The sequence below is a fragment of the Hemitrygon akajei genome, chromosome 21, assembly GCF_048418815.1.
Source record: "Hemitrygon akajei chromosome 21, sHemAka1.3, whole genome shotgun sequence".
Classification (NCBI taxonomy): domain Eukaryota; kingdom Metazoa; phylum Chordata; class Chondrichthyes; order Myliobatiformes; family Dasyatidae; genus Hemitrygon; species Hemitrygon akajei.
In genome coordinates, this window is record NC_133144.1 from 69,810,008 (window position 1) to 69,837,640 (window position 27,633).

The 27,633-nt window shown below is 41.6% G+C and overlaps 1 protein-coding gene across 2 annotated transcripts in view; it reads right to left on the reverse strand.

Moving 5' to 3' along the window:
- Window positions 1–473: 473 nt before the first annotated feature.
- kat6b (K(lysine) acetyltransferase 6B) overlaps window positions 474–27,633 on the reverse strand; it is a 252,441-nt gene continuing 225,281 nt past the window's right edge. For both annotated transcript variants that reach the window (XM_073025716.1, XM_073025715.1), the window contains exons 16-17: window positions 12,585–12,894; window positions 474–4,148 (exon numbers count right to left, since the gene is read on the reverse strand). In XM_073025716.1, the coding sequence (XP_072881817.1) occupies window positions 1,774–4,148; window positions 12,585–12,894 (2,685 nt within the window). In that variant the 3' untranslated portion in view covers window positions 474–1,773. The remainder of the gene's footprint in view (window positions 4,149–12,584; window positions 12,895–27,633) is intronic.

Consider the following 27,633-nt stretch of genomic DNA (forward strand, 5'->3'; position numbering starts at 1 on the left):
CAGTTTGAGTCTTGTCACAGTAGGCTGCTGCCAAATACTTTGGAAATGCTGACATTCCCCACTCAGCATTTTCCTCTCCAACACCACTTTACATTCCCTCTCATTTCAGTGTCAGCAATCACTGCTCTCTGCATTTGGTTCTTTTGAAATCGAGTTTGCAGGCCACTCACTTCCCTGCTTTCTAGAGTCTTGGATCATTTATTTAACCCAGTTCTGATCTGAAATTGTGACAATGCTGCTCGACTCGTTCCTCCAGCAGATTGGCTGTAGCTCCATATTCCAGCAGCCTCATGCGTCCATTTATTTTTCATTCTTGCTTGATGCCTCTTTTGAACATTTTGAAACATTTTACCATGGTTATATTAATATAAACAGGAGATTCTAAAATGTATGCAAACCTGTAAAAAGTGTTAAGTATCTGTTAATCTATCATCACCAACAATATTTTGAAAGTTCAGAGCACAGAAACTCTGTCAATGGGTCAACATAATTTATTTCATGTTAAAATGTACAGCGTCCTTTGAAGTGACTGGCTGGAAGGATAACTGATAAACTCAAGTGCACCTCACTTGTCTGTCTCCTATCTTTATACACGTATCCAGCTTTTTCCTCGCAGGCCTTACAGTCACCATGTGCAAGTACAAAGGCTACAAAAAGTCAGCAATATAAACAGACACAAATACTTTTGCTTTTTACATGCGTTTTGTAAGCATATGTTGGTATATTCACACACTACAGATCTAAAATTTTTTAAAATAGAACTTCAATATTCTCTAAAGATAGAAAAATCTACAGATGGAATGCCAATGAATAGTTAAAGATGTTCATTATTGGGGCAACACATCTCAGAACAGTTACTCAGCCAACAGTTCAGCTGCTGGCTGACATTATTCGTGAAAAAGCTTTGCTTGTCTGAACCCAACATGTACAAATATTTAGATATGATGTTAACACAATTTGTGTGTTCATTTGTCAAACAGAATACTTTGCAATCATTTAAAAAACAGAAAACTGCCTCACTGAAAAAAAGAAATCAGGTATAAAAAAATGTCTCAATTATACACTGAACATTTTTGCAAGTAACCTTTTCAAAAACTGCCAAAGGAACTCAAGGTCCAGCTTTTACAATTTTTACAGTCTCAGAATTAACAAAAATATAGTTTTCATTTTACTTCAAAGCTAGTAAAACCTAATAAAGGCAAAACATAACAAATGGCTTGCTGTTAAACACAATACATTCCTGTTTTACTAAAGGACAGACAGTCACAAACAAATTCTTCCACTGATGTTCAGTTGCATGCTGAATTAGCCATCAGCTTCACAAAACTCAAATATACTTGTACTGTATAACAAATATCCCCTACAGCCCCAGGTGTGGCTATGTTGTTCTCTCTGTAAGCTTGTTTGTTCTCAATGTAGAAGTGGCCAAGCTTTCTCCAAGGGCAATAGGCACATTGAAAGTTTCTAACACACGGCCTGCTGCTTCTATTTCCACGTATGTTGCAAAGTCATCATCTGTCCACACCAAACACAAAGGAAAACTACATATGCGGCAAAGTGAAAACAAGTCCCACCCAACTTGAATTAAAAAATAAATAAGACTTCCTTCTGTCAACAGATTGAACACAAAGTGCCATTAATAATTTCTTCAAAACTATTTTTTTGTGACAGTTCAGCAAAACAGCTGGTCTTCTCAGTGGATCACCTCACACTCTGCATTGGCTTCCAACTATGCAGATCTCTCTATTATTATTGATCTTATCTGACCCAAATCTACCTCCTCATGTAGGAGCCATTCAAAGGCTGTTTGGTCATGCCGGTGTTGATGTGACTGTAATGAGCTGGTGGCGTATACATCACGTTGCCATGAGGTGCACTCTGCATTGGTTGTTGAGTGTATGGCTGACCTCCCATCATGCTCATTTGCATCTGCATGGGATACGGGGCAGTTTGATTCATGTAGGCCGGGTTGCCATGGTAACCACTGTTCATCATGGACTGTGTCATCCTGTAGCCATTCATTGCATTCAGTGCATTCACATTCATGGAACTGACGTTGTAAGGTGGCGTGGACACCAAACCCATGTTCATGGTGCGCTGCAGGCTGACAGAGCGTGCTGCCGGCTGCATGGCCACAGTGGAGGTGGTGCGGCTGTAGAGCTGCTGCTGGTGAGCCACTGATTTGGAGCGAATGGCGACGTGGCTTTTTGTTGGCATCTGTGTTGGCAGTCTCTGAGTGTGAGGGATCCCAATATTGGGGGCTGCCATACTGTGCTGTAGAAGTGGCGATGCCAGGTTCATTGGTGGCGGAGTAAGATTAGGTGGGGGAGTCATTGTTGGTTGTGCTGGAGCTCCCCCAGATAAGGAATGAGGCTGGACAAGGCCAGAATGTGGGGTAGACAAAGAGACACTTGTTGCATAGGAAGTGACGGCAGCTGAGTGACTATAAGGCAATGGATGATCCATGATTGTGTTAGTTAGCTGTTGTAATTTGGCCAGGCTGAAATTGGCAGACGGCTGTGGATAGCCCCCAGTTCCAAAATCACCTTGACCCATCCTGTCATATATACTGATGCCTGAGCTTCCAGTTTCGGCAATGTCCGTCAGTTGTATTGCTTGTACAAAACTGGTGGTCATACCGCACTGTGACAGCTGCTGTGCTTGGTTGTTACTTGGAGACCTTTCAATTATACAATTCTGGGGAGATTTAACAGTGCAGTTTGGTGGGGAATTGATACGGTTCTGCTGCATCATACTACAACTACCACTGATGTTAGTCATCTGCTGAGTTACTGCACAGCTGCCCTGAGTAAGGCTACTGGAAGATATGTTACTATATGAGCAACTATTCTGTGTGTTGCTATTGCCACAGATGCTGCTTCCCATGGTTGAGTCATAGCTGCTCGGATTCTCATAGTTTTCTGTTGTGCTCTCAATGCTGCCCAGATCACTGAAGCCACTGTCCACTACCTGCTGTGAATGGTCCGAAACTGATGGGACATCCATCATTGGACTGGTTTCTATGTTCTGTAAAGGTGGTGCAGAGGTGCCACTCTGATCAGGGCTGATCTGAGTGTAGCTGTTCTCAATGGGAGGCACACCAGGGCTGTTCACAGAACGAGCCGACTGGCTAGGGTTTGAATGAACAGATGAAAGGGGACTACTGTGGTCTGACTGCTGGCTGTCATCTACGTGTGGACTCTGCTCTGTATGAGAGTAACGCTGCAGTGTCTGACAGGCCTCCATGGTCTCTGCACAGTCTTGGTAGGTGTTTACTTGCTCAGTGTTTTCTTGTTCACCATTTTCTTGTGTCAATGATTGAACAGCCTGTGCTGTCTCTGTGTCAGGCACTGCATTGATATGCTGCTCCCTGAATCCAGGGGTCTGCTTTCCATTATCCTTACTATCCTGGCTTCTGACATGACTTTCACCTGAATCTGGTACGCACTCTGAGATCTCTTCACGATCATTGCTTTGGTCTTCAGAATCTGGCACAGGTTGAGTATTTTGATCCATCTCATCTTTCTGCTCTGTAGAATTACTTGAAATATTTAACTCTAAGAATGGCTCCTGCTTTGACGATTCTTCCTCTGGACTTTCTTCCAGTGCTGCAGCACACTCCATGTGACTGTCATCTTCATCGTCTGCATCATGGCCCTCATTTTGATTCACCTCCTCCTCCTCATCATCATCATCTTCTTCTCGCTCAGGATTATGAGTTTCATCTTCAGGAACTGGACCAGTAAACTTGTGTTCTTGTATAGTTGGTTCTTCTACAGGTTCCCTTTCCTGACTCAATAGGCAGGTAGATTCTGAGGATTCTGCCTTCTGCTCACCTTCAAGTTCATCTCCCTCTGTTACGGAAGGGGCTGCCTCACCATGCTGCTCACCAACAGCTGTCTGTTCAGACACTACATGCTTCTCCTCTGGTGTGACATGTTGCTCAGACTCAAGGGGAGTTTCTGGTGGTGTATACAGGTTGAGTTTAAAGCCAGTTTTATTCTCAGCTTTACGTTTCCATTTAGCTGGACCACGCTTCACTCCTTTTGGCCAACCTTTTTTGCGTTTCACAACTCTTGTTATAGGCTCAGAATCAACAGAGTTTTCCTCAGTGTTCTCTTTTGAAGAGATATCAGTATTTGCTTTATCTGGGCAAGAAAAAAAGAAACTTGTTTTAAGTGCTTACTGCTACCCAGTTGAATAACATCGGCGATTAAAATACGTACAGTTCATGTTAGTGCAGCAAATTAAATAAAACATCATTTGTAAAGATAACAAGAATGATCTATTATTATATAAAGTGATTTCTGCTCTAATAAAGGCAAATCTCAAATGAAATTTTATGCTTCATATGGAAATAGTCTTTTATATATCGTTTGCATCTAAATAGATAATTAATTTTTTGGGTTAAAGGATTAACAAAAAGCTCACTAAATTGATAAATCTCATAAAGATGAATGATATCCATTAACTAAAGCAGAATTAAGTCAAACAAGAAATGCCACCATTTAGACTGCTTTACATCAGTTACAAAGAACCTAATTTGGTTATCTGTTTTGTGACTAGACTATCTAACCACTGATTTTTTAAAATTACTTTGGCACAACATTATGGCTCCTGATAACTACCCAGTGCCTCCTTTTTGAAGCATGATGTGGACATGAGTTCACTAAGTGATTATGCTATTTGCTGTGCTTGGAAAGCCTGACTTTTGGGTGAGGTATCAGAGGCTGTGCTGAAGAACCATACCCCATTGACAAATCAAGGCCTTTGCATGAAAAAGGGTGTAAAGAGGATGTTAGAGAGTATTTATGCTGCTTGGGTTTCTAAAGGTCAATTCTTGCAAAGGAAATGATACATACTGAATTAACACCACTGCTCCATGCACAATATAGGACATTCCTGAGACTGCACCTGGAGAATTATATGCAGTCCTAACATGTGATGAAGCGAGAGTTGATGCAGCAAAGGTTCACAAGATTACTGCCAGGACTGGAGGGTTCAATTTAGAAGGAGAGACTGGGAAGGGTGGTACTGTTGACTCTAGAGTGAAGGGGGCTGAGGTTTATAAAGTCATAAGAGGAATGGAAAAGATGGATGATCATGGCTTTTTTCTCAGGGTAGGGATGTTTAAAACCAGAGAGCATAGATTTAAGATGAGAGGGGACAGATTTAAAGAGAATCTGAGGTGCAACCTTCTCACATGGTTGGTATAAGGAACGAGCTGGTAACAGATGTGTACAAATACAATGTTTAAAAAATATTTAAACAAGTACTTGGATAAGAAATATTTAGCGAGATATGGGCCACATGCAGCTGAGTGGAATTAGCAAATTGGTTAGCATGAACAAGCTGGGACACAGGGCCTAATGAGTTACTCCATTCAGTAGGGCAAGGTGAAAATAACAGTACCAAAGAGTTACTAGTATGCACTCTTGCACAAGTTTAATCTGTGATATTGTGCAAAGTAATTCTCAATGTTGTACTTGAAGCCAATTATATCAGCTCTAATGATCACTTAAGGGCTAGTAAATATTTAAGATCATAAGGCCATAAGATATAGGAGCAGAAGTAGGCTATTCGGCCCATCGAGTCCGCTCTGCCATTCAATCATGGGCTGATCCAATTCTTCCAGTCATCCTCACTCCTCTGACTTCCCCATACCCTTTGATGCCCTGGCTAATCTAGAACCTATTGATCTCTGCCTTGAAAAGAGAATTCAGGGAGTTGGGGAGGAAGCTGAAAAGCAGGACCTCCAGGGTAGTAATCTCGGGAAAGGTGCGTGCAATGCGCTAACGTGTGCAAGAATAGCACGATCAGGAATATTAAAGCGTGGCTGAGAGACTGGTGTAGAGGGCAGGGCTTCAGGTTCCTGGATCATTGGGGCTTTTTCTGGGGGAGGTACAACCTGTACATAAAGGCCGGGTTACACCCGAACCCAAAGGGGTCTGATATCTTAGCAAACACGAGGAAATCTGCAGATGCTGGAAATTCAAGCAACACACACAAAATGCTGGTGGAACACAGCAGGCCAGGCAGCATAACGAAGGGTCTCGGCCCGAAACGTCGACAGTGCTTCTCCCTATAGATGCTGCCTGGCCTGCTGCGTTCCACCAGCATTTTGTGTGATATCCTAGCAGGCAGGTTTAATAGAGCTGTTTGGGAGGGTTTATACTATTTGGCAGGGGGATGGGAACCAGAGTGATAGGGCTGAGGAAGAGGAAAACAAAATTAAATCAAAGATAGTGTGCAACAGAGATGATAGAAAAGACAGGCAGGAGATGACGCATAATCACAGCCAGTGGGATGAGTTACAGGGCAATAGAGGTGTGACGCAGTTAAAACAGAAAGCAACAAATACTGAACTGAAAATGTTATATTTGAATGCATGCAGCATAAGAAATAAAATGAATGATCTTGAAATTCAGCTACAATTGGCAAATATGACATTGTGGCCATCTCTGAAACTTGGCTAAAGGATGGCTGCTATTGGGAGCTGAACGTCTAAGGATATACGGTGTATCGGAAAGATAGGTTAGAAGGCAGAAGGGGTGGTGTGGTCCTGTGTATAATAAATAATATTAAATTATTAGAAAGGGTTGACATAGGATCGATAAGGTGTAGAGTCTCTATGGGTTGAATTAAGAAATGACAAGGGCTAAAAGGACCCTAATGGCAGTTGTATACAGGCCTCCAAACAGCAGCTGGGATGTGGATTACAAATTACATCAGGAGATAGAAAAGGCGTGTCAGAAGGGCAATGTCATGCTAATCATTGGGGATTTTAACATGAAAGTGGATTGGGAAAACCAGGTCAGTACTGGACCTCAAGAGAGAGAATTTGTAGAATGTCTAAGGGATGGCTTTTTAGAACAGCTTGTTGTTGAGCCACTAGGGCATTGGCTGTGCTGGATTGCGTGTTGTGCAATGGTCTGGAGGTGATAAGTTTAAGGAACCCTTAGGGAACAGTGATCGAGTCCACTTTGAAATTTGAGAAGCAGAAACTAAATTTCTATGTGTCGGTATTTCAGTGGAATAAAGGAAATTACAATGGCATGAGAGAGGAACTGTCCAAGGTTGACTGGAAGGAGACACTGGCAGGAAAGACAGCAGAGCAGCAATGGCTGGAGTTTCTCTGAAAAATGAGGGAAGTGCAAGTCAGATATATTCCAAATAAGAAATTTTCAAATGGAAGGACACTACTATAGCTGACAATTGAAGTCAGAGCCAAAGTAAAAGTAAAAGCAAAAGAGAGGGTATACAAGGAAGCCAAAGCAAGTGGGAAGATAGAGGATTGATTGGGCTTTTAAACATTTTCAGAAGGAAACTAAGAAGGTCATTAGGAAGGAAAAGATGAATTACGAAAGGAAGCTGGTGACTAGTATCAAAGAAGATATTAAAAGCTTTTTTAAGTATATAATGGGTAAATGAGAGTTGAGGGTAGATATAGGACCAATAGAAAATGACGCTGAAGATATTGTATTGAGAGACGCAGAGATGGCAGAGGAACTGAATGCATATTTTGCATCAGTCTTCACAGTGGGAGACATCTGCAGTATACCAGACATTCAAGAGTGTCAGGGAAGTGAAGTATGTGCAGTGAAAATGACAACTGAGAAGGTGCTCAGGAAGCTTAGTGGTGGATAAATCTCTTGGACGTGATGGAATGCAGCCTTGGGTTCTAAAGGAAGTAGCTGGAGAGATTGCGGAGGCATTAACAATGATCTTTCAAGAATCAATAGATTCTGGCATTGTACCGGATGACTGGAAAACTGCAAATGTTACTCCACTATTTAAGAAGGGTGGGAGGCAGCAGAAAGGAAACTATAAATATGTTAGCCTGACATCAGTGATTGGAAAGTTGCTGGAATTGATTGTTAGGGATGAGATTATGGAGTACCTGGGTGGAAATTACAAGATAGGCCAAAGCCAGCATGGTTTCCTAAAAGGAAAATCCTGCCTGACTAACCTACTGCAATTTTTTGAGGAAATTACAAGCAGAGTAGACAAAGGAGCTGCAGTAGCTGTGGTATACTTGGATTTTCAGAACTCCTTTGACAAGGTGCCACACTTGAGGCTGCTTTGCTAGATAAGTTCCCATGGAATTACAGCGGAGTTATTAGCGGAGCATTGGCTGATCGGCAGAAAACAGAAAGTGGGAATAAAGGGATCCTATTCTGGCTGGCTCCTGGTTACCAGTGGAATTCCACTGGGGTCAGTATTGGGACCACTGTTTTTTACAATGTATGTCAATGATTTGGACTATGGGATTAATGGATTTATGGCTAAATTTGCCAATGATACAAAGATAGGTGCAGGAGCATGTAGTGTTGGGGAAACAGAGGGCCTGCAGACAGACTTAGATAGTTTAGCAGAATGGGCAAAGAAGTCACAAATGAAATACAATGTTGGAAGGTGTATGGGCATACACTTTGGTGGAAGAAATAAATGGGCAGACTGTTATTTAGATGGGGAGAGAATTCAAAATGCAGAGATGCAACGGAACTTGGGAGTCTTTGTGCAGGATACCCTAAAGGTTAACCTCCAGGTTGAGTCGGTGGTGAAGAAGGCAAATGCAATGTTGAGGCTCTCTAAGGCACTTGTGAGACTACACTTGGAGTATTGTGTGCAGTTTTGGGCTCCTTATTTTAGAAAGGATATACTGACATTGGATAGGGTTCAGAGAGGATTCAAAAGAATGATCCCAAGAATGAAAGGGTTACTGTATGAGGAATGTCTGGCAGCTCTTGGGCTGTATTCCCTGAAGTTCGGGAGAATGAGGGGGGATCTCATAGAAACATTCCGAATGTTAAAAGGCCTGAACAATTTAGATACAGCAAAGTTATTTCCCATGGTAGGGGAATCCAGGACAAGAGGGCATGACTTCAGGATTGAAGGACGTCCATTTAGAACAGAGATACGTTGAAATTACTTTAGTCAGAGAGTGATGAATTTGTGGAATTTGTTGCCACAAGTGGTTGAGGAGGCCAAGTCACTGGGTGCATTTAAGGCAGAAATAGATAGGTTCTTGATTAGCCAGGGCATCAAAGGGCATGGGGAGAATTCAGGGGAGTGGGGATGACTGGTAGAATTGGATCAGTCCATGACTGAATGACAGAGCAGACTTGATGGGCTGAATGGCCTACTCTGCTCCTATATTTTATGGTCTAAATGCACCCAATGACTTGGCCTCCACAGCCACTCTTGGCAACAAATTCCACATATTTACCACCCTCTGACTGAAGTAATTTCTCCGCATCTCTATTCTAAATGGAGATCCTTCAATCCTGAAGTCGTGCCCTCTCATCCTAGACACCCACGCCATGGGAAATCATTTTACCATATCTAATCTGTTCACACCTTTTAACATTCAGAATGTTTCTATGATATCCTCTCCTCATTCTCCTGAACTCCAGGGAATACAGCCCAAGAGCTGCCGGATGTTCCTCATACGGTATCCCTTTCATTCCTGGAATAATTCTCTTTAATCTTCTCTGAACCTTCTCCAATGTCAGTAAATCCTTTCTAAAATAAAGAGCCCAAAACTGCACACAATACTCCAAGTGTGGTCTCACATGTGCCTTACAGAGCCTCAACATCACATCCCTGCTCTTACATTCCATACCTCTAGAAATGAATGTCAACATTGCATCCACCTTCTGCACCACCGACTCAACCTGGAGGTTAACCTTTAGGGTATCCTGCACAAAGACTCCCAAGTCCCTTTGCATCTCTGCATTTTGAATTCTCTCCCCATCATCCCCAGACATAAACAGTCTGCCCGTTTATTTCTTCCACCAAAGTACATGACCATACACTTTCTAACATTGTAATTTATTTACCACTTCTTTGCCCATTCCCCCAAACTATTTAAGTCTCTCTGCAGGCTCTCTGTTTCCTCAACACTATTTGCTCTTCCATCTATTTTTGTATCATTGGCAAATTTAGCCATAAATCCATTAATCCCATAGTCCAAATCAATGACATACTTTGTAAAGAACAGCAGTCCCAACACTGACCCCTGTGGAACTCCACTGGTAACCGGCAGCCAGCCAGAATAGGACTCCTTTACTGTATTCCCACGCTGTTTTCTGCCAATCAGCCATTGCTCCACCCATGCTAGTAACTTCCCTGTAATTCCATGGGCTCTTACCTTGCTAAGCAGCCTCATGTGCGGCACCTTGTCAAAGACCCTCTGAAAATCGAAGTACACATCTACTGCATCTCCTTTGTCTACTCTGCTTGTAATTTCCTCAAAAAATTGCAGTAGTTTAGTCAGGCAGGATTTTCCTTTCTGGAAACCAAGCTGGCTTTGGCCTATCTTGTCATGTGCTTCCAGGTACTCCGTAATCTTATCCCTAACAATCGATTCCAACAACCTCCTACTGATGTCAGGCTAACAGGTCTATAAGTTTCCTTTCTGCTGCCTCCCACCCTTCTTAAATAGTGGAGTAACATTTGCAATTTTCCAGTCATCTGGTCCAATGTCAGGGGCTATTGATTTTTGAAAGATAATTGTTAATGCCTCTGTAATCTCTCCAGCAACTTCCTTCAGAACCCATGCTATTTTGCTATCTTGCTATTTAATAGCAAGCTAAAATACATAGAACATATGTATTCTATGTATATAGAATACATATTTTTATACATAGAAGGGGTTATCATTTGCACCATATTCTATAAAGAAGGAATATACTCAGTGTTACCCAACTAAAGAAATCCCACAGATTTATTACTGATGGCACATCAAATATTTATTGAGCGCTTGAATCCTCTATATTCTTTGCTAAAGCTAAGCTATTACTCTGATCATTTGGCAAAAGGTATGGATTTCTTTATGTCCTCTAGGTTTGTTCTGTGGCTGAGAATAGGCCACTGATAAGAGTTACTGAAGTAAGGATTTACTGGAGAAAATATTGCAAACTGAACATATATTTAGAAATGGACTGGAGTATTTATTTAGTCAAAAATGCATTAAAAATGAAAGGTATTTTCTTCGCTTTCTCTCACATCATGGCATCCTGTATGAAGCAGTAATTCATCTGCCTTTTTAAATGGATGGGACATTGAAAATGTTAGTACAAAATTAACTTATCCATTTAACTGGGGCACACTTTGGGCTGAGTACCATCACAAAGTAGCAAACCTGGCATTTAGAATCCAGCTTGTGAGGGAACCACATGTAAAGTTTATGTTTCACTACAGCCTGGGGCACTACACATGGCTTCACTGTGTACTAGATCACTAAAAACACCAACACAAAGGACAAGACTTCCAGGAGATAGATAAAAGAAAAAAAAATCCAGTAAAAGAGCAGTTGTCGCATCTAAAATTACTTTTATAAAAAAATACTTCTGAGGAATAAATTACCTTTTATATATAAAAAAAAGCATCTGACTGCACTGTTCGCAGTAGTTTACTGTGATCCAGACCATTATTTAGGCCTTTACAAAAATCCTTTTAAAACTGAAACCACTCTCGTTTACAATTCAATCATACAAATAGTTATACATTATTGGTGCAGTACACACTTTCATACATCTCTAAATTGTTCAAACAATGCACATGGTCATACATTTATACATGTTAGTACAATGTACAAGGTCAGATATTTAACACCAAAAGCACACTGTTCACTGCCATACTTCTATAATCAAGATTACAGTGATCACTGTGAATCAGTTACATATTGTTAGTATAACATACACTGCGCACATTAAGATGAGCAGAGCTGAACCTAACAGTGGCGTATAAATAGTGGAGAGGAATAATTCTGTTGAATTGGTCTAGAGGCTGTTATGATAATGTTAATAGAATCTTTCTGCTTGAATTATAGTGTTTGTAAATCTCGCCAAATGGATTAATGCATATACATTTCATAGAGCCATTTACTAATAGTCTGTTTCACATAGAACACTGTGACACAATACAGCAGACAATGCTAAGTCTGACTTTAATTAATGTTCAGTGGGGTTTTAGATTTTTGGGTACATTTGGAAAGTATGAAAAAATTGTATCACAAAAGTACAATTTCTAGTAATCTGCAGAGGGTTTAAGATCATATTTATGTAAATTGAAGGGATTCATTATATCAAAAGATTGATTTTAATTTGCTACAGATAGAAATGGTGTTAGATTTCTGCTGCTGAAGGATGGTGGTTGCAGACGTATATATGGAGATATGGTGCACACATTCACAATAATGTGAACAGATTGCTTCAAACATAGCCAAACTCTGCTGTGTATTCAGTTGCCATCAACTTTATTGGGTGGCTTCTCGATTTAAGAAGATCTGCCTAAATGCTGATATGTGGATTCTAAGCAGAATCTTACTGACAGCTGGCAGTGCCAGACCCAAGTACAAGGTTCAACCCGGAAAGAGAAAGTTAGAGGCCCTCTAACATTTTAAGTTGGGGATTCTGCTCTTCTACTTTCCTTGTTTAAATGCCAGCCTTAGAATGACCTCCCCTCCTTCTCCCTTACTGTCACAGCTACTTCAAAGCTTTCAAATCTTCTGTTTAAAGTCTTTATTATTATCCAAAAGTGGAGAATTATGTTAACAGTTAGTCATGATAGTTTTGTACCTGTATGCTGTTCTTTCTCAGGAGTTTCATCTGCACTTTTACAGAAATCTTCTCCTTCATCTGACTGATTCCTCGTTTTTAAGTCCAAACTGCCACAGCGATGCTTGAAGTAATTCTTCTCTTCATCATCACATTCATAATCCTCCTCTTCTTCACAAGTAGGTTCCAAGCAAGGCATTTGGCCCTCATTATCAGAGTTCTCAAAGGCTTCATGAAGTACCTCAGTTGTTTCAGAAATAGTCTCAGTGGTAACACTGCTGTTGTGTCTCCGCCGCTTCCGCCCCCTCTTCTTTCTGTGGGTATGTGGCCTCTGCAAAGCCAGAGTTCTCCTGTTAATACACTTAATCTTACCACTTGTACTCCCAACATTTAGAGCAGAGACTAAACACAGTGAACACCAACAGTGAAAATTTAACTCACTGATATATGGGTAGGACAAACAAATTACTGTTGGGCAAGGCTTCTGGAAATGGATTTCACAGTGAAGAAATAAGAATTCACTAAGTCTGGATCCATGGAAGATTAGAGAAATAGGGGTTCTTTGCCTCACTGGCTCTGCATCAACCAGCAATTAGTCATTTATATTGATCCCCATTTTGTTTTCCCACTTTCCCTATAGCTTCGCCCCACCCCCAAAATTCCACCACACACCTGCACATTAGGGTTGATTTACCTGTAAACCCATATAACTCATGCAGCCACAGGACCATGTGTCTAAATTGCTGAGGAAGCAGATAGATCTGAGCACCTACTTATACACAAGGGGTGATTAATAAGTTTGTGGCCTAAGGTAGAAGGAGTCAATTTTAGAAAACCTAACACATTTATTTTTCAATATAGTCCCCTCCTACATTTACACACATAGTCCAGTGGTCGTGGAGCATATGGATCTTGGACCTCCAGAAAGTGTCCACAGGTGAGTGATTGATAAGTTTGTGGCCTAAGGTAGAAGGAGATGAGTTATTAACTTCAAACTTTCCGCAAAATCACTCAGTTGACCTGCATGTGCATGTAACGAGAGCTGTATTACTCGATCTCCTTCTACCTTAGGCCACAAACTTATCAATCACCCACCTGTGGATACTTTCTGGAGGTCCAAGATCTGTATGCTCTACGACTGCTGGACTAAGTGTGTAAATGTAGGAGGGACTATGTTGAAAAATAAATGTGCTAGGTTTTCTAAAATTGACTCCTTCTACCTTAGGCCACAAACTTATCAATCACCCCTTGTAAACCCACATTATAAACCAATTAAAGCTTTTGAACAGATAGGAAATACTACACTAACATCAACTGAAATTTTGGCTTTCATGGCAACAGTGTTGAACTATAGAAAGAATAACATTATGCTTTATTTGTAGAGCCCTGGGCTGAACACTCTGACTGATATGTACAATTTATGTACTGAACTCTAAAAGAATAACACAAATTCACTGAAATGATTCCAAGATGTTAAAAGGGCAAATTACAATTAAAATTTTGTTTGTGTCCACTTATGGAAAACATTGGGAGATCGCCCAAAAAGTTACAAACACACAAATAATTGAAATTTAAAACTGAGAACAGTTTCTCTGGGCAAGGTACTATAAAGTTCTTTAAAATAATGTCATTGGCAGATGAGGGAATGATAAGGCACATGTGAAAATACTGAAATTATGTATACCTGAAGTCCATAAACTAAATCATGAAATAGTGAAACTTTCTAAAACAAATCTTGTCATTTTGTCATTAGAGAAAAAAAATGACTTTTTTGGAGAGGAAATGTAGGCTCTGAGATAATCACATGTAACTCAGAAGTTCAGGGATCTAGGCATTCTAGCACATGATTCACATAAAGTTAGCAGGCAGCTCAAACAAGTAATTGAGAAGGCAAAGAGCACATATCCTTTATGGTGAAGACATTGCAGTTTAAGAATAGGGAGGTTTTGTTGCAGTTGTACACGGTGTTGGTGAGGTCACAGTTTTGTTCCCTCACCTAATAAAGAATAGTATTGAAAACACGTACCAAGATGCAGTAAAAAGTCTGTCTTGCATACTGCTTATAAAGATCAAATCATATATATTGTGGATACAAAAGGGTACATGGAGCTTAGAAGAATAGAGGGCTATGGGTCACTTCTAAAGTAAGTACATGTTTAGCACAGCATTGTGGGCCGAAGGGCCTGTATTGTGCTGTAGGTTTTCTACATCATCTTGAGGTAGAATAAGGTAAAATGATAGCAATGCAGAATGAAGTGTAAAAGGTACCGAAAAAGTTTAATGCAGGTAAAAGATAAAGTGCCAAAAGATCATAATGAGATAGATTGTGATGCCAAGAGCCAATCACATTATATAGGAGGTCTGTTCAAGAATCTGATAACATGAGGGCAGAAGTTGTCCTTGAGCCTAGTGGTAGATCAAGCTCAGAAGAGAAGGAAAGAAAAGAGGAGAGCAGTAGTGATAGGGGTTTCGATAGTTAGGGGGACAGATAGGAGGTTCTGTGGAAGAGATTGAGAATCCCAGATGGTCTGTTGCCTCCCTGGTGCCAGGGTCTGTGATATCTCGGATTGAGTTCTCAGTATTCTCAAGAGGGAGGGTGAGCAGCCGGATGTTGTGGTCCATGTAGTGACCAATGACGTGGGTAGGAAGAGTGAGGAGGTCCTGAAAGGTGAGTTTAGGGAGCTAGGTGCCAAGTTAAAGGACAGGACCTCCAGGATAGTGTTACGAATGTGCCACAACTCTGAGGGGCTGAAGGGTACAAAGTAGCCCCCTCCTTTTCAAGAATCGCAAGATCGCTATTAATTCGGGTCTGGGACCCAGGAAATGAGAGAGAGACGTCCAGAATACACAGGTTTTGGAATGTGTGTCCTGGCCCCAGAAAGGCGGAACCATTGATAATGGCCATTGTCTCTTGGAGACGGAATTGTGTATTGAGTACTGTACTATTCATTGAAGCCCTCAGGGAATGACCAGAGTGGGCTGGTTGAGGGATTGCATCATCCCAACCTGATTGACATCTGAGACCCCGTGAGTAAGGATAAAAGAGGGTCTGGGGAACAACCCCTTTAGACGCACCAGGAGAAATGTATGAGACCGGTGGGGGCTTGTGTGTGTCCATCCTTGCCCGGATGACAAGTTTTCCACGGAACGGCCTCGCTAAAGGACGAATACGGATCAAGATCGGATAAAGGAAAGCTGGCAAGTTCTAAAATCTCTCTCTCTCTCCAACAATTGAAAATCCAGCAGTCCCCAAAAGCTGCAGCCTGAATGAACTGAGTGACTTTTATATTTCCATCGGACAATACATTATCCCCTAGACAACGATAGAGCTATTTCTTATTGATTATTATTATACCCGCACTTTTAGATCTAGTATTGACGACGTATATTATCTGTATGTTTGCATTGATATTATTTTTGTGTATTTTTATCAATAAATACTGTTAAAAATAGTACCATCAGACTTCAACGGACCTCTCTATCTTTGCTGGTAAGTGACCCAGTTACGGGGTTCGTAACAACTTGGGGTTCTCGTCTCGAGATTTGATACCAAATTGGAGGGCCAGTGAATCCGGCTTGTAAGTCCAAACTTGGATCTGGTTACGCGGGTAGCCAGACGGGAAACCAGCAAAGATGGACGTAGATGAATTTAGAGAAAACCCGACTCTGGAGGCGCTAGAGGCGGCCACAAAGTCGGAATTGATAAATATTGCGAAAGGACTAAACCTCGCAGAGGTGAGGTTGTCGATGAAAAAGCGGGAGGTGCGGAGGGCCATAACTCAGTATTATATTGTGAAGAATGTGTTTTCTGCTGAGGTATTGGAAAATATCCCTGAAAAGGCAACAGCCAGTGGGACGGCTCAGTTAGAGTTGGAGAAATTAAGGTGGAACATGAAATTAAGTTAAAGCAGCTGAAAAGGAGAAAGAGCAGGAAAGAGCCGAAAAGCAAAGGGAGCATGCGCTCCAGCTAAAGGAGTTAGAGGTGAAAAAGGAGCAGGACAGAGCTGAGAAACAAAGAGAGCATGAAATTCAGTTAAAACAGCTGGAAGCAGCTGAAAAAGAGAGGGAGAGAGCTGAGAAAGAAAAGGAAAGAGCCGAGAAGGAGAGGGAGGCGGAGAAACAGAGGCAACATGACTTGGATATGGAGAAGTTAAGGCAAGAGCAAAGAGTTCAAGGGTCAGACCGAGAGGAGCGGTTTAATGTTAGTCGGGAGTTGAGGGTAGTACCTCCGTTCGAGGAGACGGATGTTGATAGTTATTTCCTGCTTTTTGAAAAGGTGGCAGTGAATCAGAAGTGACCCAAAGAGCAGTGGGTGGCGTTGTTACAAAGTGTGTTAAAAGGGAAGGCACAACGGGCATATGCGGCGTTGTCCATGGAGGAGGAAGAGTCTGAGAATTATGAAAAAGTAAAGGAGGCCATTCTTCGGACCTACGAATTGGTACCTGAAGCGTATAGACAAAAGTTCAGAAATTTAAAGAAAGGGTGGAATCAGCCATATACCGAGTTTGCCTATGAGAAGGGTGTGCTCTTGGATCTCTGGTGTGCAGCAGAAATAGTAGAAGAGGATTTTTGGCGTCTCAGGGAGTTAATTCTGATTGAGGAATTTAAAGGTTGTGTTTCGGAGGATATCCGGATGTATTTGAATGAGAAGCCGAATAAGTCCATCTCCGAATTCGCTAGGTTCGCAGATGAATATGCCCTAACCCACAAGACAAAGTTTTCCTCGAATAAAAGTTACCAGAGAGACTGTGGGAACGGTAGAGAAAGCCCGCCGGCTGAGGCAGAGGTCCCGCCGGGAGCTAGTGGTAAGGTTGAGGAGGAGAGGCAAGACGGCAGGAGAGTTCCTGGCTTGACCTGTTTTAATTGTGGAAAGGGGGGACATATTGCATCTAGGTGCCTTGCTCCGAGGAAGGAGACAGGAAAATGGTAAGCAGCAGTCCCTATAGGATGTGCTGTGGTAATCAGTAAATCGACGAGAGAGCCCAAGGTAGACAGAGTACGAGAAGGGTCTGAGAAATGTATGTCAAAAGGAACCTTATCTGTGAGAGGGGGAGACCCACCAGTTCCAGTGCGGATCTGGAGAGACACAGGAGCTGAACTGTCATTGATTAGCAGTAAGGTACTGGATTTTGGTTGCAAGACGGGAATGGTAGCTTTGAAAGGAATAGGAAAAGGGACAGAAACGGTGCCCTTGCATTGGATCATTATAAATTGTGATCTGGTATCTGGACCAGTTGAAATAGGGGTGTGATCAGAATTCCCGAGAACTGACGTGGACGTCCTTCTGGGTAATGATTTAGCTGGTGATAAGGTTTGGTCAGCAATGAAGCTGACGAGCCAGCCTGTGAGTGTTGAGGTCCCGCCCCTAGATTCCAAGATCTATCCCGCATGTGCGATCACTCGCAGCATGTCGAGAAAGGCAGCTGAGAACGAGAGCAGTTTAAATCCAGCCAGTATCGATTTGGCCGAGATGTTTTTACCAACCCTGTACCACGAGGGTTTAAAGGGTGGTAAAACGGAGAGTAGTAAAGTGCAAGAGAGTAAGGGAGAGGAGGTAGTCCTGCCCTTAGCCAGGAGAAAATTTATAGAGGCACGAGGTAAAGATGAGAAACAGATAAGGCTGTTAAAAGGTCCAGAGTTGGACATGGATGATCTGTCTGGTTTGGCAGAACTGTTTGAAGAAGTTGAAAATTCTAAAGGTGTTCCCGATAATGAAATAAGGGCAGTCCTAGATGAAAAGGATGCCATTAACTTGAAGAAGTCTGCTGGGTTGGCAGATGAGGTTGTTTCAGCCCGCGGGGTTGAGTTTACTTCGGAAGGGAGTTGCCCAGAGAGTAGTTGGGAGGATCAGGGGAATTTAGAATTTGAAAAGGGTACGGGTATTGAAAGCCTGGAAGAGGCAAATGTCCCGTTTGAGTGTGTTCAAGATGTGGATGCACGTGGTACTGAACCTAGTAATGGAGCTCAGAAAAAGTCTGAAGTATTTGATTCAGTGGAAAAGGAATACAGTCCTTGTGGGTCAGATGGACTTGGTTCAGTGAAGAAAGGGTTAACCTTGGTAATAGTGGGAAGTGAGAATTCCCAGTTGTTTGTGCTCGAAGGTGTGTTAAAAGTTAGTGAGGAGATAAAAGGTGGTGAGGTGAATATTATTATTGAAGGAAAAGGGAAAAATGTAGTTCCTAAATTGAATGAAGAAAATTTAAAGTCTGGATTGATGTCAAAAGCAGCAACCAGGCTACAGAGACAATGGCTTAGTAACACGTTGCCTGCGAATCAATTACAGGTTGAGTTGGAATGTAAAGGTGCCCCACACGCTATTGTTATTCAAGAGTGTGGTGTGAAAAAGCAGAATTCGAAATGCTGTTTGAACAAAGGGGGATTGCTTTCAGATCTTAAATTGAGAACTAATAGCCTGAAGGGTCCTGAAGAAAAAAACTAGCAACTTGCTTAAACTTAAAGAATTGTGTGGAAATTCGGAAAATGGTCTAAGTTTGGAACACATTGTTGATAAAATAACTCCTATGAAAGGAGCGGGCAAAAGCCTATTTCGCCATGGTGCACAAGCTCACCACGTGGGAGTTAACTGGAAAAGGGGCGAGGGTTGACGGGCTGCCATTTTTAAATAGCAGGATCCGGTTTTAAGGGATTTCGACAAAGCATGTGAATAATAAAGACAACCCCCATGGAAGATTGACTGTTAAGTTTGAAAGTAACAATAAAGATTAGTATTTTGCATGAACTTTTGTAGTATACACGTAAGTTAAGATCACAACTCTTTAGTTTTTGTTTGCTGAAGGAAAGAAATTAAAAAAAATAGGTGGTTATTAAATTGAAGTCTGATGCTACAAGACTTTAGTAAGGTACAAGATGTTAAGATATTAAAGGAAGTGACAATGTAATCGTTAACTGTTTAGATGCTGAATTGAATGTATAACTGTATTACTCTGTAGTGAAAAAAAAACTTTTGCATTGTGTTAGATTCTAAAAATCCTGTAAGACTCTGTATTACTTCGTTTTTACCAATGGTAAAAACGCTTTGAAGAAAGGGGGTGTTACAAATGTGCCACAACTCTGAGGGACTGAAGGGTACAAAGTAGCCCCCTCCTTTTCGAGAATCGCAAGATCGCTATTAATTCGGGTCTAGGACCCAGGAAATGAGAGAGAGACGTCCAGAATACACAGGTTTTGGAATGTGTGTCCTGGCCCCAGAAAGGCGGAACCATTGATAACGGCCATTGTCTCTTGGAGATGGAATTGTGTATTGAGTACTGTACTATTCATTGAAGCCCTCAGGGAATGACCAGAGTGGGCTGGTTGAGGGATTGCATCATCCCAACCTGATTGACATCTGAGACCCCGTGAGTAAGGATAAAAGAGGGTCTGGGGAACAACCCCTTTAGACGCACCAGGAGAAATGTATGAGACCGGTGGGGGCTTGTGTGTGTCCATCCTTGCCCGGATGACAAGTCTTCCATGGAACGGCCTCGCTAAAGGACGAATACGGATCAAGATCAGATAAAGGAAAGCTGGCAAGTTCTAAAATCTCTCTCTCTCTCCAACAATTGAAAACCCAGCGGTCCCCAAAAGCTGCAGCCTGAATGAACTGAGTGACTTTTATATTTCCATCGGACAATACATTATCCCCTAAACAACGATAGAGCTATTTCTTATTGATTATTATTATACCCGCACTTTCAGATCTAGTATTGACGACGTATATTATCTGTATGTTTGCATTGATATTATTTTTGTGTATTTTTATTAATAAATACTGTAAAAAATAGTACCATCAGACTTCAATGGACCTCTCTATCTTTGCTGGTAAGTGACCCAGTTACGGGGTTCGTAACAATAGCAATCTCAGGATTGCTACGAGTGCCATACGCAGGTGGGTTTAGAAATAGTAAGATAGTGCAGATCAACATGTGGCTGAAGACATGGTGCAGGAGGGAGGGCTTCAGATTTATAGATAATTGGGCAGTTTTCCAGGGAAGGTGGGACCTGTTCCAGTGGGACGGTTTACATCTGAACTGGAGGGAGACAAATATTCTTGCAGGTAGGTTTGCTAGAGAGGCTCCAGTTGATTTAAACTAGATATGAGGGGGGAGGGGAACCAGAGTGTAGGAACAGATGTATGGGAGAAGGAAGGAAAAGACAGTAAAGTTGTTTGTACCATTAGAGATAAACAGAGAGGAAAAGGTGGAGAAATTCTTAAATGCATTTATTTTAATGCTAGGAGCACTGTAAGAAAGGTGGATGAGCTTAGAGCATGGATTGATATGATGTTGTAGCTATTAGTGAAACATGGTTGCAGGAGGGGTGTGATTTGCAACTAAATATTCCTGGATTTCGTTGCTTCAGGTGTGATAGAATTGGAGGGACAAGAGGGGGAGGTGTTGCATTGCTTGTCAGAGAAAATATTACAGCGGTGCTCTGGCAGGATAGAATAGAGGGCTCGTCTAGGGAGGCTATTTGGGTGGAATTGAGGAATGGGAAAGGTGTAGTAACACTCTTAGGGGTGTATTATAGACCACCTAATGGGGAGTGAGAATTGGAGGAGCAAGTTTGCAAGGAGATAGCAGATATTTGTAGTAAGCACAGGGTTGTGATTGTGGGAGATTTTAATTTTCCACACAGAGACTGGGAAGCCCATACTGTAAAAGGGATGGATGGTTTGGAGTTTGTAAAAGGTGTGCAGGATAGCTTTTTGCAGCAACTCATAGAGGTACCAACTAGAGAAGAGGCAGTGTTGGATCTCCTGTTAGAGAATGAAATAGGTCAGGTGACAGAGGTATGTCTTGGGGAGCACTTCTGGTCCAGTGACCACAATGCCATTAGTTTCAATATAATTATGGAGAAGGATAGGACTGGACCCAGGGTTGAGATTTTTGATTGGAGAAAGGCTAACTTTGAGTAGATGCGAAAGGATTTAGAAAGAGTGGATTGGGACAACTTGTTTTATGTGAAGGATGTAATAGAGAAATGGCGGTCATTTAAAGGTGAAATTTTGAGGGTACAGAATCTTTATGTACCTGTTAGGTTGAAAAGAAAGGTTAAAAGTTTGAGAGAGGTTTTCAAGGGATATTGGAAACATGGTTAGGAAAAAGAGTGATATCTACAATAAATATAGGCAGCATGGAGTAAATGAGGTGCTCAAGGAATATAAAGAATGTAAGAAGAATCTTAAGAAAGAAATTAGAAAAGCTAAAACAAGATACGAGGTTGTTTTGGCAAGTAAGGTGAAAATAAATCCACAGGGTTTCTACAGTTATATTAATAGCAAAAGGATAGTGAGGGATAAAATTGGTCCCTTACAGAATCAGAGTGGACAGGGTGGTGGGGAAAATGCTAGAGTCAGTTATCAAAGATGTGATAACAGCACATTTGGAAAGCGGTGAAATCATCGGACAAAGTCAGCATGGATTAGTGAAAGGAAAATCATGTCTGACGAATCTTATAGAATTTTTTGAGGATGTAACTAGTAGAATGGATAGGGGAGAACCAGTGGATGTGGTATATTTAGATTTTCAAAAGGCTTTTGACAAGGTCCCACACAGGAGATTAGTCTGCAAACTTAAAGCACACGGTATTGGGGGTATGGTATTGATGTGGATAGAGAATTGGTTGGCAGACAAGAAGCAAAGAGTGGGAATAAACGGGACCTTTTCAGAATGGCAGGCAGTGACTAGTGGGGTACCACAAGGCTCAGTGCTGGGACCCCAGTTGTTTACAATATACATTAATGATTTAGACGAGGGAATTAAATGCAGCATCTCCAAGTTTGCGGATGACACGAAGCTGGGCGGCAGTGTTAGCTATGAGGAGGATGCTAAAAGGATGCAGGGTGACTTGGATAGGTTAGGTGAGTGGGCAAATTCATGGCAGATACAATTTAATGTGGATAAATGTGAGGTTATCCACTTTGGTGGCAAGAACAGGAAAACAGATTATTATCTGAATGGTGGCTGATTAGGAAAAGGGGAGGTGCAACGAGACCTGGGTGTCATTATACACCAGTCATTGAAAGTGGGCATGCAGGTACAGCAGGTGGTGAAAAAGGTTAATGGTATGTTGGCATTCATAGCAAGAGGATTCGAGTATAGAAGAAGGGATGTTCTACTGCAGTTGTACAAGGCCTTGGTGAGACCACACCCGGAGTATGGCGTGCAGTTTTGGTCCCCCAATCTGAGGAAAGACATTCTTGCCATAGAGGGAGTACAAAGAAGGTTCACCAGATTGATTCCTGGGATGGCAGGACTTTCATATGAAGATAGACTGGATCGACTGGGCTTATACTCGCTGGAATTTAGAAGATTGAGGGGGATCTTATTGAAACATATAAAATTCTAAAGGGATTGGATAGGCTAGATGCAGGAAGATTGTTCACGATGTTGGGGAAGTCCAGAATGAGGGGTCACAGTTTAAGGATAAAGGGGAAGCCTTTTAGGACCAAGATGAGGAGAAACTTCTTCACACAGAGAGTGGTGAATCTGTGGAATTCTCTGCCACAGAAAACAGTTGAGGCCAGTTCATTGGCTATATTTAAGAGGGAGTTAGATGTGGCCCTTGTGGCTAAAGGGATCAGGGGGTATGGAGAGAAAGCAGGTACAGGGTTCTGAGTTGGATGATCGGCCATGATCATACTGAATGGCGGTGCAGGCTCGAAGGGCCGAATGGCCTACTCCTGCACCTATTTTCTATGTTTCTAAGACAGCTATGTGTGGAGCTGAAAGAGATGGGGGAGATCTTGAACAATTTCTTTTCTTCGGTATTCACTAAGGAGAAGGATATTGAATTGTGTAAGGTAAGGGAAACAAGTAGGGAAGTTATGGAAACTATGACAATTAAAGAGGAGGAAGTACTGGCGCTTTTAAGGAATATAAAAGTGGATAAATTTCCGGGTCCTGAGAGGATATTGCCTAGGACCTTGAGGGAAGTTAATGTAGAAATAGCAGGGGCTCTGACAGGAATATTTCAATGTCATTAGAAACGGGGATGGTGCCGGAGGATTGGTGTATTGCTCATGTGGTTCCATTATTTAAAAAGGGTTCTAAGAGTAAGCCTTGCAATTATAGGCCTGTCAGTTTAACGTCAGTGGTGGGTAAATTAATGGAAAGTATTCTTAGAGATGGTACATAAAATTATCTGGATAGACAGGGTCTGATTAGGAACAGTCAACATGGATTTGTGTGTGGAAGGTCATGTTTGACAAATCTTACTGAATTTTTTGAAGAGATTATGAGGAAAGTTGACGAGGGTAAAGCAGCGGATGTTGTCTATATGGACTTCAGTAAGGCCTTTGACAAGGTTCCGCATGGAAGGTTAGTTAGGAGGGTTCAATCGTTAGGTATTCATATTGAAGTAGTAAAATGGATTCAACAGTGGCTAGATGGGAGATGCCAGAGAGTAGTGGTGGATAACTGTTTGTCAGGTTGGAGGCCGGTGACTAGTGGTGTGCCTCAGGGATCTGTACTGGGTCCAATGTTGTTTGTCATATACATTATGATCTGGATGATGGGGTGGTAAATTGGATTAATAAGTATGCAGATGATACTAAGGTAGGTGGAGTTGTGGATAATGAAGTAGGTTTTCAAAGCTTGCAGAGAGATTTAGGCCAGTTAGAAGAGTGGGCTGAAAGATGGCAGATGAAGTTTAATGCTGATAAGTGTGAGGTGCCACATTTTGGTAGGAATAATCAAAATAGGACATACATGGTAAATGGTAGCACATTGAAGAATGCAGTAGAACAGAGTGATCTAGGAATAATGGTGCATAGTTCCCTGAAGGTGGAATCTCATGTGGATAGGGTGGTGAAGAAAGCTTTTGGTATGCTGGCCTTTATTAATCAGAGCATTAAGTACAGGAGTTGGGATGTAATGTTAAAATGGTACAAGGCATTGGTAAGGCCGAATTTGGAGTATTGTGTACAGTTCTGGTCACTGAATTATAGAAAAGATGTCAACAAAATAGAGAGACACAGAGAAGATTTACTAGAATGTTACCTGGGTTTCAGCACCTAAGTTACAGGGAAAGGTTGAACAAGTCTTTATTCTTTGGAGTGTAGAAGGTTGAGGGGGAACCTGATAGAGGTATTTAAAATTATGAGGGGGATAGATAGAGTTGATGTGGATAGGCTTTTTCCATTGAGATTAGGGGAGATTCAAAGAAGAGGACGAGTTGAGAGTTAGGGGACAAATGTTCAGGGGTAACACGAGGGGGAATTTCTTTGCTCAGAGAGTGGTAGCTGTGTGGAACGAGCTTCCAGTAGAAGTGGTACAGGCAGGTTCAATATTGTCATTTAAAGTAAAGTTGAATAGGTATATGGACAGGAAAGGAATGGAGGGTTATGGGCTGAATGCAGGCCAGTAGGACTAGGCGAGAGTAAGTATTCAGCATGGACTAGAAGGGCCGAGATGACCTGTTTCCGTGCTGTAATTGTTATATGGTTTTCATATGGTTATAGATGCTTTTAGGCTTTTGGGGAGATGGGAGAAGAGAAAATGTCTTTTGTGGATGGCATCTTTGATGTTGATTGCTGTGCTGAGGTAGTGAGTAGTATAGATAGAATCCAAAGAGGGGAGGCTGGTTCCTCTGATGTGCTGAGGTATGACCACATGTCTCTGCAGTTTCTTGTGGTCACAGGCATAACAAGCCATTATGCATCCAAACAGTACGCTTTGTATAGTTCATCGATAAAAAATTGGTAAGAGTGATGGAGTCATGCCAAAATTTCTTTTGCCTCCTAAGGAGGTAGAGGGGTTGGTGAGCTTCCTTGATCATGACATCCACGTGATGTTCACACCTAGAAATTTAGAGCTCTCAACCTTAACATTGTTGACATAAACAGCAGCATGAAGTCAAGGACAAGCTGTTTTGATTTGTTTATGTCATGACAACATGTCACTAAGTTCTCTGTCTCCGTCCTGTACTCTCACTCACTGCTATTTGAAATGCAACCCACTATGATGGTATCATCTGTAAACATGTAGATCAAGTTAGAGCAGAATCTGGCCATACAGTCATGAGTGTACAAGCAGTAGTGTAGGGGGCTAACTGTATGAAGCATCAGCATTTAAAACATTTATATATATTTGAAAGAGCAAGGAATTGAGGGTAGTGGGAAATAATACAGAATATGAATTGAGGTCGGCATAGATCAGCTATGATTATACTGAATTGTGAGGCTAGCTCAATGGCTGACTTGTCTACTTGTGTATAATACACCAGAGGGCAGCATTGCGTCGACATTCAGAGGATAAAAAGCATTATGTCAATTAATCTTGCAATGTTCAGAGAAAATAATATCCTAATGACTTATAGTTTATTGAAATAATGGTTTCAGAAAACATTCAAATAAAAATCTGATAAAGTATTTTAGGATGAATAGCATTCTGTGATTATTCAGTACTAATGATACATAATTTGTCACTCTTTAGTTAACATTAGCACTTCAATGCCCTGAAATGAACATAGAACATAGAATAGTACAGCACAGTACAGACCCTTCGGCCTACAATGTTGTGCCGACCCTTAAACCCTGCCTCCCTTATATCCCCCCCACCTTAAATTATTCCATATACCTGTCCAGTAGTCTCTTAAATTTCACTAGTGTATTTGCCTTCACCACTGACTCAGACAGTGCATTCCACGCAACAACCACTCTCTGAGTAAAAAACCTTCCTCTAATATCCCCCTTGAACTTCCCACCCCTTACCTTAAAGCCATGTCCTCTTGTATTGAGCAGTGGTGCCCTGGGGAAGAGGCGCTGGCTGTCCACTCTATCTATTCCTCTTAATATCTTGTAGGCCTCTATCATATAACCATATAACAATTACAGCAAGAAAACAGGCCATCTCGACCCTTCTAGTCCGTGCTGAACGCTTACTCTCATCTAGTCCCACTGACCCGCACTCAGCCCATAACCCTCCATTCCTTTCCTGTCCATATACTTATCCAATTTGACTTTAAATGACAATACCGAAACTGCCTCTACCACTTCTACTGGAAGCTTGTTCCACACAGCTACCACTCTCTCAGTGAAGAAATTCCCTCTCGTGTTACCCTTAAACTTTTGCCCCCTAACTCTCAACTCATGTCCTCTTGTTTGAATCTCCCCTACTCTCAATGGAAAAAGCCTGTCCACGTCAACTCAATCTATCCCCCTCATAATTTTAAATACCTCTATGAAGTCCCCCCAACCTTCTACGCTCCAAAGAATAAAGACCTAACTTGTTCAACCTTTCCCTGTAACTTAGGTGCTGAAACCTAGGTAACATTCTAGTAAATCTTCTCTGTACTCTCTCTATTTTGTTGACATCTTTCTTATAATTCAGTGACCAGAACTGTACACAATACTCCAAATTCGGCCTTACCAATGCCTTGTACAATTTTAACATTACATCCCAACTCCTATACTCAATGCTCTGATTTATAAAGGCCAACATACCAAAAGCTTTCTTCACCACCCTATCCACATGAGATTCCACCTTCAGGGAACCATGCACCATTATTCCTAGATCTCTCTGTTCGATTGCATTCTTCAATGACCTACCATTTGCCATGTATGTCCTATTTGGATTATTCCTACCAAAATGTGGCACCTCACACTTATCAGCATTAAACTCCATCTGCCATCGTTCAGCCCATTCTTCTACCTGGCCTAAATCTCTCTGCAAACTTTGAAAACCTACTTCATTATCCACAACGCCACCTACCATCATCTGCATACTTATTAATCCAATTTACCACCCCATCATCCAGATCATTAATGTATATGACAAACAACATTGGACCCAGTACAGATCCCTGAGGCACACCACTAGTCACCAGCCTCCAACCTGACAAACAGTTATCCACCACTACTCTCTGGTATCTCCCACCCAGCCACTGTTGAATCCATTTTACTACTTCAATATTAATACCTAATGATTGAACCTTCCTAACTAACCTTCCATGCGGAACCTTGTCAAAGGCCTTACTGAAGTCCATATAGACAACATCCACTGCTTTACCCTCGTCAACTTTCCTCGTAACCTCTTCAAAAAATTCAATAAGTTTTGTCAAACATGAC